Genomic DNA, 12,115 nt, shown 5'->3' on the forward strand with positions numbered 1-12,115 from the left:
GAGCATCAGAACAGCCCAGCAGCTCTGGCAGGCAGAAGCCTCAGGACCCACCCAGGTTGAGTGGAGGAAGCTTCGGGGCCAGAGTCAGCGTGGTGGACTTGGCTGCTGGGGACGAGGGGAGCCATCGCCCCAGTGCAGCCCCACCACCGAGTCAGGATCAGATATCTGAGCAGCAGCGTCTGTAATGCAATATCCTGTTTGCTGTCTGGCTTCTGAATCCTCTGGGCCCTTGCGATAGAGATCTGTTTGAGGTGAGAGGACAAGGATGGGGAGATGGTCTGTGCATCATCTTTTTATATCAAGGAAATGAACTGCTTGGACTGCAGGAGGAGGCTGGAGCCATGCACACTTAGTCCCCTCAGCCCTCCTCTGGGGTCCTCGTTGCTGCTGCACAGAGTCAGGTTGCAAACCACAGAGTGAAAGGCCCTAGGGTTTGGGGAAAGGGAAGCTTCCAGGAGGTCATGAGGGCTGAGGTGAATTCCTGAAGCACTGTCCTATGGATGACGGAGCAGAGTGAATGCGAGTATCAGAGAGGCCCACATGAGGTCACAGCAGGAAGGCGTCTGCATAGGGGAGGATCCTTTTTATTGAAAATGTGCAACAGACGCCAGAGGGTGCATTCTCAGGATGCTGTGGGGGTGAGGGGAAATTCCATACCAAGTGGGAGATTTGGCTCAATGAATCTTGAAGTCCTTCTCACTCAGATATCCAGTATCTTGTCCTGAGCGAGGGTCTTTAGGAATGGAATGTCTGTCAAAAAGCACCCAAACTCTGTATATGGTTCGAAGGAATCCTGCAAAGAAGCCCCATATCCCTACAGACTCAAAATTGTGTTGCTAAAAGCACTTGTTAAAACCAGTAACTGGGGCCATCAGGTTAGGAAGTCAAGCCAGGAAATGGGCCTGGAACACCAGGAATGAGAGGGCCACGGTGCCAGCACTCCCTCTTTGCAGCAGTGTCCTTTCGGGGTCAGCTGCAGGGGGGCCAGTAGTGGCTGCAGTAACTCCGTCATCTACTCACAGAGTCACGTGGGAGTCAGGAAATGTGATGCCTCAAGCCTGGGTCAAGGGACATACTTTCATGAAGACATATGGGTCATGAAGCACCCCAACCCCAGCAGAATATTAAGAAGTGTTCTCACAATTGAATTGGATGCCAACATATCACCATGATACCCACATATTTTAATAAGAATTGGGGGTAATGGTAACCATGGAGAAGGGATGAATCAGTATGACATATGTATTAAGTATTAGCTGCTGTAACAAATAAACCTAAGTACATACCATGGCTCAATTGTGATAGAAATTTACTTCCAGCGTACATGAACGTAAAGCAGATGTTACTGATCAGCCTATGGCTGTCCTCCAAGTGGTGACTCAGGAACTCAGAGTCCCTCTATCTTGTGGCTCAGCAAATGTCTTCTGAGATTGCCGTGAAGGGGCCGGGAGGGCCGCATGATGGGAGGTTTCCATGCACCAAGCCTAGAAGTGTGATGAGTGTGGTTTCCACTCACATGCCATTGGCTGGCACTTTGTTACTTGGCCACAGTCAGTTGCAAGGGAGGCTGAGAAATGTGTTCTGGCAGTAGTTTCAGGAAGAAGAGAGAAGGAGGGATCAGGTCTGGTGAAGAAATAGTATGTCATGGCCACACATCCTAGTCATTGCTCTTATTCTGGGAGAATCCTGTATCTATTCAACAGCTATTGATTGAATGTTAATTCCAATATGTATAGAGGCTAAGTAGTGCACAAGGCAGGCTTATGGATTTTCTTAAGGAGCTGCAGGGGAGGAGAATTCAAAAATAAGTAAGCAAGCAAGCGATTAGGATTATTGCAAATTGTGATAATAGTGATTTCCAAGAACTCTCAGAAGCTCCATGTAGCTCATGCACAGAGAACAGGGGTGCGTGAGGCACGAGATAAGCCTGGAGAGGTAAGCAGAGGCTGGAGGCTGGATTTTATTCTTGGGAGTTCTTAGTAGTTTCCAATCTATCACCTGAGAAATTGAAGGATGTGGGCTTTACTAGACGTCTTGGATCTTCCCCCCATGTCCAGATTAATATTAAAATTTTATAGTTCTTATATAGCAAGTGGGGGAAGGCAAAAAGCATCAAAGGTAAAGGAAGTAGAGGTTATTTTAGGTGGCTCTGCATAATAGATAAAGATGCAGGCTGTAACCTTGCGGAAGGTCAGGGACATAAAATATTGCCTAATCCTGTAGCCCTGATTCCAGATGACTCACGCCTCTGGGGGAGCCCAGCACCTTCCCCCAGGTTTGGTCAGAGGCGCCCTAACACATAGACCCTTGTCAGCATTTTGGAACCACCGTTGAGAATCTGCCGTCCTTTTAGGTTATATGGAATCAGACAATCCTGGTTTCGAAAGAAATCTTAGACAGTGTCAATCCCCAGCCATGCCCACCACCTGAAGCTTGAATTCTCACTCGGAGTTATCACTGAGCCAAAACTGTCCCCAATAAGGAGGAATTTCTACCTCCCGAAGCCACCCACTCTGGCATTCAGCCAGCGCCCTTGGGACATCCGTCCTCTCCTTCAGTTCCCACATGCCTCTTTGTAACACCCTCCTTCTGGTTCTAGCTCTGGTTCTGTTTCTGAATTTCAACATTCAGGTTGTCTTCCTTGGGGTATTTATAGTTTGTCAGTATCTAGGGAGTAGAAGGGCAGGGGCACTGGTGCAGTATTGGCGCAGTGGGCATGACCGGGAGCCAGACATGTGGTCACCCCATTAAGTCCCTTCTGAAGACCTGGCACCAACCTCTGAGGGTGCCAGGCCTGTGACTGCAGCTCAGTGGCCCAGTGTCTGGGAGAATGAGACCCTCGCCTGGCAAATACTTTTCTCTGAGGACCCGGAGGTGCTTCACAGCACCTGGAGAAGCTTCTTTCAGCCTTAGTACAATCAAGAGCGTCAAATGGTCTCAGCAAGCCTGGCCACCTGTTAAAGAGGGTCTTCTCTTTTCCCCAGGGACTTTGTGAAGGCCTTTATCCAGTTTAAGAAGCCCATCGTGGTGGCGATCAACGGGCCCGCCCTGGGCCTGGGCGCCTCCATCCTGCCCCTCTGCGACATCGTGTGGGCCAGCGAGAAGGCCTGGTTTCAGACCCCCTATGCCACCATCCGCCTCACGCCCGCCGGCTGCTCCTCCTACACCTTCCCCCAGATCCTGGGTGTCGCGCTGGTAAGCCTCCTCGTAAGCAGGCAGAGCGGTGTTCATACAAAGTCATGGAGTCCACTGCAGGCTGTGGTCAGATTCTGCACCGGTAGCCAGAACAAGTCTGGGCAGGGGTGAGTCCTTACAGCTCAGAAAGCACTCACTGGAGCCCATGCTTGACAGCCATTAACTCAGTTCATCCTCACCACAGCCCTGGAAGGTAGGACTGCAGTTATCCCTTCCTGACAGACGTGGAGACTGAGAATCAGAAGGTTAAGTGAGTTGTCTAAGATCACATGGTGGTAATGGAAGTCGTGGAACGTGAACACAGACTCTGTGTTCTCCACCAGCATGCCAGAAAACAGAGCCCTCCTCTGACAAGTGATTCTGAGATCAGCACCACTAGGGCGCGGGACAGGTGCAGTGAGTGTGGTTGGTCAAGTAGGTGTGTGAGGTGGCATTTTGATGTGGCTTCGATGCGGTGCAGGCCTCACCAAGATCTGCTTGGGGCTGTTTGCCAGCTGCTCCCCACGACTGCTGGGAGCTCTCTGCTTGCAGATGCTGGTGGTCCGTGGGGGACCCCCAGAAAACTACCAAAGAATCATGTCGCAGATGACAGGGCCACACCCCATGGGGAGCAGTTTGGAGGAGGCTCCTTATAGCGGCACCGGCACCGTTTGAGTGCCAGAAGGACGGGAGCCCCATACCACCGCGTCTGTGTGCACTCTCTCTCCGATGGTGGCATGCGGCAGGAATAGCAACTAAGACCTGTGGAGGTTGTCCTCAGCTCTCAAACCCTCTGGCACCACATTTATGCAGCGGGGCCTCCAGGGGGGACAGATAAGGCCATTCACATTCAGCAACTCACTCGGGGTTGCTTTAGGCTGCTCAGTTGCAGCAGAAAAATGAGGCAGGCAGGGAGCCCAGGAAGCAAACACTTTCCCTTTTGATCTCAGCCGCTGTATTCCGGCCCCGTTCCATGCCACTCCAGGTCCTCCCTGTGCTCTGTGGTCACAAAAATGTTAACATTGTACAGTCTTATCTCTTTCTCTCTTTCATTTCAATCATTTCTGAAACTCCAAGAATGTAGCTGATTGAGACAAGTTCTTGAGGACTGTGTCCTGTTTGGCTCCTTCTACTGAGCTCTCCTTCCTTTCATTTCTCCTGAGACAGAGGTGTTTCTAAATAAGCATAACGACATACATATACATTTGTCTCCTAACCTCTAACCAAATGCATGCTGTGGGCTATGACTGACCTGATCAATTTTTCTACTCTGGCACAAAAGATTGTCCTTGGGTCATCATGACCCATCAGTGACAACCAGAACAAAGGGGGAAGCCGCACGTGGATGCAGAGGCACAGAGAGCCTGGCATTTCATTACCAATCTGAGAGCAGCTGAGCGTATGGGCAGGTGGATGGCAGGTTAGGGAAGGGGTTGTCTGCCCTGTGAAGGAGGTGGGCACTCATCCTGAAAGAGATAAGGACCCTGTCACACAGCTGTGAACATTATGCCCTAAATTATCAGTGTAAGAGTCTCTTGTCACTAAGTTTCTGAGGTGACAGCATTGTGGTCTGTCTGGGCCTAGGACCTTGTCCATGTAGGTCCTCCCAGAATGTGTATGACAGCTGCGAACTTCAAAACAAAGGGAAATTCTTTGGGGTGTGGGGTACAGAGGAGCCTTCAGAAAGCAGGAGGTATTTTCCACCTTTCAAGACTGGGCAGTGCCCATGCACAGCCCTGGGTCCCCGGGCAAGATGTTCCTCTCTCTGTTGATATTACAGTCTTATGCAAGACCCCCGCCTTTCTGGCTGCCAGTGATGGAAACACTTTGACTTAATACAGAGGTGGGAAGAATAATGATTTCCTTAACTGAAAATTGCAGAAGTGTAATGTCCCCTGGGGGTGATGGGTCCAGGAATTTAAGTACATCAGTACTCTTGTTCTCCATTCCTTCCTTCTTCGTGGACCAGTCTGTCCACAGAGTGGAGACCCAGCAGTGGATGGCCCTGGGCTCGTTGCCTTTAGCCTGCTACCAGAGAGGGAGAAAGATCCTTCCCCATCATCTCCAGCTCGGGAACCTCACAGAGAACTTTATTATCCCAGATAGATCATCTGTTCAACCCCAGGCCAGTCATCATGCAGCATGGAAACGTACCCAGCCGGAGTGTGTGCTCATTGCTGTGGGTCAGCTGCCAGATGTGGTAGTGGTGGGGAGGGGCAGGGTATTGGGCAGATGTAGCCACAGTAGGTACTTGGCTTCTTTTGGGAATTTAATTAAAGCTTTGGACCCTCTGCTCAAAAAGCTGCACATAAACACCAATATTTGCTTGTAGTTCCCAAAGCTTATTGGACCCCGGTTACACTTAAACACACAGCAAGCCCAGGCATTGCTAACAGACATGAGAGGCACTCCGGGCTCTCAGCCTTCCCCTGCCTTTGCTTTTTCAGGCCAACGAGATGCTCTTCTGTGGGCGGAAGCTCACTGCCCAGGAGGCGTGCAGCCGAGGACTGGTGTCCCAGGTCTTCTGGCCAACCACGTTCAGCCAGGAGGTCATGTTGCGGGTCAAGGAGATGGCATCCTGCAGTGCATTGGTGAGTTCCTGTGTCCTCTTGTGCTCGTCATTGCAAGAGACCCATTTTGTAGGTGAGGGCAATGAGGCTGACAGGAACTAACTGACTTGCCAAAGGTCATGCCGGGTGTACATGAGAGGCCCTGTGTGATTTAACAGATGCCTCATCTCCACGTTGAGAGCTTAAATACAGAGGGAGATGCTCAGTACTATTGGATATTCTCCATCATCTCCGACTGGAAAACCTCACAGAACAGATTTGTACTCTGGGGAAGGATGCACTGCCTTAAAAGAAAGTCCTCATCACCCCCAAAACACAAAACACCTATAGTTTTAAAAGAAACAAGAAGCAAAGGCAAATAAGGACAAAGTGTACTAAACAAGCCAAGGGACAAGAGAAAGCAGTCCACACTGTCTTTGTATTTGTCCTGTTCACTGAGCACTTGGCACATTTAAACATAGCCTGAAAGATACTGAAGACATTGAAAAATAGATAAGTAAATGACACCTCCTCAGGGGCACCGATTTTAAATTGTGGATTTTATCTCATAAAAGTCATTCTGCACACAGTTTGGAAATATCCTGTTGAAAGGTGGGGAAGAGGCCACCCCTGCAACCCCAGGGCCTGCTCAGGACATGCGAAAGGTGCTTTGGTGGAATAAGGCCTGGGGGCTCTTTCTGTGCTGAGTTTACGGGCCCGACCTGTGCCCTCCCTTCCTTCTCCCTGTCTATCCTGAACCCTAAGCCAGCTGTTGTGCCTCTCCCAATTCAACTCATCAGCCTTTATTGAGCACCTACTGTATGTATCCACTGCTCCCTGGGAGCCTGACTGTACTGGTGATGATGATGGTTGGGGACAGTCCTGCATCGTTGATAAACAGTTATTATGGAGTCTGTGTGGATTCTTTTTTAATCTTCCCGATGATTACAGAGACCAACTCATCCCCGTTTGCCTGGGATTCTCCTGATTTTGGCACCGAAAAATCCCATGTTCCCAGGAAACGCCCTTGTGCTACGCAAATAGAGATAGTTGATGACTGTAGAGTCAGCCTCACAGGCAGGCAGAAATTCTTAAAAATAATTTCTTATTAAAATATGTTTGACATACCATATTACAGTAGTTTCAGGTGTACAATGTATGATTCAACATTTATATACCTTATGATGTGATCATCCCAGTAAGTCTAGTACCCATCTGTCCACATACAAAGTTACTACAGTATTATTGATTATTCTCTGCCCTATACATTACATCCCCCTGACATATTTATTTTATAACTGGACCTCTAACTCCCCTTTACTTTTTTCACAAACCTCCCTTCCCTGTCCCCCCTAGCAACCATCAGTTTGTCTCTGAATCTACAAGTTCATTGCTATATTGTTTTGTTTGTCCTTTGGGTTTTTTATTTTAATTTTTTTGTGTTTTATGTTTCAATTAAAGTTGACATTCAGTATTATTTTATATTAGTTTTAGGTGTACAGCATAGTGATTAGACATTTATATGATTTATGAAGCGATTCTTCTGATAATTCTAGCATCCACCTGGCACCATACATAGTTATTATAATATCATTGACTATATATTCTGTGCTGTACTTTACATCTCTGTGATTATTTTGTGACTACCAATTTGCCTTAATCCCTTCACATTTCCAGCCTAACCCCCCAAACTCTTACCCATCTGTGCCAACCGTCAGTTTGTTCTCTCTGTGAATCTGTTTCTGTTTTGTTTGTTCATTTTGTTTTTTGAATTCCACATATAAGTGAAGTCATATGGTATTTGTCTTTCTCTGATTTATTTCACTTAGCATAGATACCCCTCTACGTCCACATATATTCTTGCAAATGGTAAGATATTATTCTTTTTATTGCTGAATAATATTCCATTGTGTGTACACCATCTTCATTATCCATTCATCAATTGATGAAAACCTAGGTTGCTTTTGTATCTTGGCTGTTTTAAATAATGCTGCAGTGAACATACGGCTGCATATATCTTTCTGAATTACTGTTTTCTTTTCTTTGACTAGATGCCCAAATGTGGAATTGCGGGGTTGTATGGTAGTTCTGTATTTAATTTTTTGGAGTAATCGCCATACTGTTTTTTATAGTGGCTACACTAATTCATAACCCCATGAACAATGCATGAGGGTTCCCATTTCACCACATCCTCGCCAACATGTATTTGTTGACTTTTTGATAAAAGCCATTCTGATGGGTGTGAAATAATATCTTGTGGTTTTGATTTGCATGTCCTTGATAACTAGTGATGCTGAGGAACTTTTCACACGTTTTTTGACCATCTGTATGTCCTCTTTAGAGAAATGTCTCTTTAGGTCTTCTGCCCATTTCTTAATTGGATTGCTTGGTTTTGGAGGGGGGTGTTGTTAAGCTGTTTGAGTTCCTTATATATTTTGAATATTAACCCATTAACAGATGTATCATTTGCAAATATCTTCTCCTATTCAGTAGGTTGTCTTTTCATTTTGTTGATGGTTTCCTTTGCTGTGCAAAAGCTTTTTAGTTTGATGTAGTTTTGCGTGTTTACTTTCACTTTTGTTGTCTTTGCTCAGGGAGGCATATCCAAAAAAATATCTCCAAGACTGATGTCAAAGAGTTTACTACCTATGTCTTCTTCTATGTGTTCTATGGTATTGAGTTTATTTTTGTATATGGTGGAAGAAAATGGTTCATATTAATTTTTTTGCATGTATTGATCTAGTTTCCCCAACACCATTTATTGAAGATACTGTAATTTCCCCATTATATACTTGACTCCCTTGTTGTAATCAACCATATAATTGCAGGCCTATTTCTGATTCTGTATTTTGTTCTGTTCATCTGTTTGTTTTTGTGCCAGTGCTATACTGTTTTGATTACTATAGCTTTGTAGTATAGTTTGAAATCAGGGAGCATGGTGCCTCCAACTTTGTTCTTGTTTCTCCAGGTTGCTTTGGCAATTTAGGGTCTTTTGCGGGTCTGTATAAATTTTAGGATTATTGTTCTAGTTCTGTGAAAAATGTCCTGGTTTTTTTTTATAGGGAAAGCATTAAATCTCTAGATTGCTTTGGGTATTATGGGCCTTATAACAATATTAATCCTTCCAATTCATGAATATTCATGAGCATGGTATGTCCTTCCACTTACTTGTGTCATCTTTGGTTTTTTTCATCAGTGTCTTATGGTTTTCAGAATAAAGATGTTTCATCTCCTTTGTTAAATTTATTCTTAGGTATTTCATTATTTTCAATACAATTATAAATGGGATTGTTTTCTAATGTATAGAAATGCAACATATTTCTGAATATTAATTTTGTATTCTGTAACTTAACTGAATTCATTTATTAGTTCTAAGTTTTTTGTGGAGTCTTTAGGGTTTTCTATATACAGCATCAGGTCATCCACAAAAAATGGTATGAGTTAGAGCACTTGAGTCCGGAGACCCATAGGGAGGTTAGGCAGCATCTCATGGTTGTGTGAGCAGGTGCATGGGGACAAAGTGAAAATGAAGATAGGAGAAAGGCCTCAGCACTCCACTGAGGAGTTTGGTCTTTGGACAATGGAGGTTTTCAGGTGAAACCAGCTGTTAAAATAATATGGCAAGAAAATTTCTCCTATCAACAGTTACAAATTCAGGAGCTTTGCTTTGATTTGCCCAAGGAAGGAAATTTTGGGCAGAAAGAGGCAGTCTCCATCTTCCAGCCTGTTCTCACCCCCCTGTTAGCCTTCAGCCCAAGCTGAAGAATCAGATAGCTGCCTCTTTCTAGCCTGCTTGGGCAAGGGGGTTCTTGTCTTGCTTTTCTTCTGTTTGAGCATGCATTGGGAAAGTGTACACTGAAGCTCTGACATCAGCAGAGGATGGTAGAGGCCAATGGAAGGATGCCTGGATGCTGCACTTCCCAGCAGAGCCTCTGCTAGGGTGAGGCAGCAGTGCAGCCTGTTAGAGTCAGCCAGATGTTCGCAGACCACGTCCATTAGGCAGCTGGGGGCGAGTTTACTTTACTGAGTATAGGTGCTTCATTTGTAAGGTGGAGGCTACCTATTCATGGAGCTATCATGAAGAGGAAAAGTACTTCTCACAGACCTTATTGGTTAATGGTGATTGTAGTGGCATTGTTGTTATTATTACTATGATCATGACAATTGTTATTATTTATTACTATGATGATTATTATTATTACCACTGCACTAATATTATTGCTGTAATTACTGCTATACTACTATACTGTTATTAGTATTGTTACCGTTATCACTGCTATATTACTAACGTTAGTATTACTCTTGTAATGACATTGCTACTATTATTGCTATAATTACTGCTATAATGCTATAGTATTATTAGTATCATCACCATTATCACTTCTGTATTACTACTATTATTACTCCTTTAATAACATTACTACTATTATTACTTCTATAATACTATAGCATTACTATTATTGTTACTCTCGCTATTATCATTCATTGCTACCATCATTGTAATTATTATGACTCATTATGACAAAGATTGCTATGCTACCATTATTGCTACTGCTCTAACTACTAAGCTTGAAGGAGAGGCATTGCTGTTGGGGTAGCTCATATAGATGCTCGGACAACCATTAGTTCATTCATTATCTTACTCTGTGATCCCAGCCATCCTTGAGTTATGCATCACTACTCCTATTTCACAGATTATGAAAATGAAGCACAGGGAGGTGAAAGTAGTGTTTTCTAAACTTTTTCATGGCACACATAGGAAATGATACTGGGTTCATTTTACTCTTGGGTGAAAGACAAAGCTCTTGCAGTCAGGGGTGATGTGGACCCTGCTCAGCCATCCCAGGGTCTGTGGGCTCAGTCTGATGGCCTTCCTGGGACCCATCCTGGCATCGCCGGGGACATGGGCCCAGGAAGCCCCAGGCTACAGTAGGCAGCCTCCTCTGGCTGTGGACATCAGAAGGTTAACCAGCACCACATAGGCCAAGTACACTCTTCTGGAGCGGAGGCCCTACTGCCCGGCTAACCAGGCTTGTGCATTTCCCTTCAGGTATTGGAGGAGTCAAAATGCCTTGTTCGGAGCTTCCTGAAGTCGGTGCTTGAAGATGTGAACGAGAAAGAATGCGTCATGCTGAAGCAACTCTGGAGCTCCTCCAAAGGCCTGGACTCCCTGTTTAGCTACCTGCAGGACAAAATTTACGAAGTCTGAAGGGCCCCAGCTCACTTGCCCCGGTGATCAAGGGCACCTGACTTCCAGCATTGCAATGGGTTTCAGAAATCAGAGGCCACTGTTAAGCCCGGCCAAGGAGTTTGTCAAGGTGTTTCTATACCTAGAGTGTGTTCATTTCCTTGTCTTCTTTGGTTGTTCTTCATTGGCTTGATTTTGTGTAACAGATGGGAAACGCAGCACACTTGGCCTCCCCCATGTCCCTACCCCAACTGGCTAGAGAGCTATCGAGGGCTACATCTTCCCAGGCCTCTTCCAGGCACTGTTTTGTTCCTCCTTGCTGAGATGTGCCATCCCGGTCCAGGAAGGAGAAGACAAGTTTCCCTGTTTTTCTGACTCAGACTGTGTGTACACAGTGCCTCTGATTTGGAGACTTGGCTCTCATAGTGTCTGGTTAAGTGCAGCTCTGGTAACGGGAGACAATCCATCATAGATCATTTCCAGACTGATGAGCAAAACGGTTCGTGTAGAGCCAGCCTCAGTCTCCTCTCTGATGCAAATCTGTGTGACTTGTAGGGCTTGGTCTTAAAACCCAGCTGAGTGATTTACAAACCCAGATATTGTACATCTAGGAATGTTTTGTTAAATATATATTTTTAAAACAATGTAAGTGGAAATTCTGATAATTTATGTGTATTATATGTAAAGCTAGTTTTGCAAAACAAACTCCTAGGAAAATTTTTTTTCTTTAATCAGACTTATTTAATTTATTTATTTTTGTTTATATATTATGATATCTGTCATTCAAACAGATATTATTTTCATACTGCCCTGGACCAAATCCTATATGAGGTTCGTGCTGTTCGGTGCATTCTAGCAATGAACCATGTAGAAATAAAATTCAGAGAGATAAAAATGGGAGAGTTTCGTGGATAAAAGGAATAGCTCTGTACCAGATCCTCTGCTTGTAAAACAGCTCTCAGTGTAATGACTGAACATTTGTTCTGAGGAGAAACTGTGGAGCTTTCTCTTCACTCTGCTGCCTTTGAGGAGAGAAAGGAACCTCCAGCCTGTTGGTACTGCGACACCCCCAGTCCCTGATTGTGCGACACCAGGAGGAGGTAGCGAATAGACCCCGGCCCGGGGATTGCACATTGTCCAGAGTAAGGCTTTCTTCTTTGGGGGCAAATGACTGAACTTGAATTTCAGAGTCCACTCCGTCCAT

The 12,115-nt window shown here is 45.2% G+C and overlaps 1 protein-coding gene across 1 annotated transcript in view; it reads left to right on the forward strand.

The window, feature by feature from the left end:
• Positions 1 to 11,459, forward strand: part of CDYL2 (chromodomain Y like 2) — a 162,352-nt gene extending 150,893 nt beyond the window's left edge. Inside the window, exons 5-7 of the mRNA XM_054579148.1 lie at positions 2,985 to 3,195; positions 5,622 to 5,765; positions 10,774 to 11,459. Coding sequence (XP_054435123.1) covers positions 2,985 to 3,195; positions 5,622 to 5,765; positions 10,774 to 10,932 — 514 coding nt within the window. The 3' untranslated portion in view covers positions 10,933 to 11,459. The remainder of the gene's footprint in view (positions 1 to 2,984; positions 3,196 to 5,621; positions 5,766 to 10,773) is intronic.
• Positions 11,460 to 12,115: the final 656 nt, after the last annotated feature.

The sequence above is a fragment of the Pteronotus mesoamericanus genome, unplaced genomic scaffold (genome assembly GCF_021234165.1).
Source record: "Pteronotus mesoamericanus isolate MK-2021 breed Mesoamerican mustached bat unplaced genomic scaffold, CSHL_Meso_final contig_52, whole genome shotgun sequence".
NCBI lineage: Eukaryota > Metazoa > Chordata > Mammalia > Chiroptera > Mormoopidae > Pteronotus > Pteronotus mesoamericanus.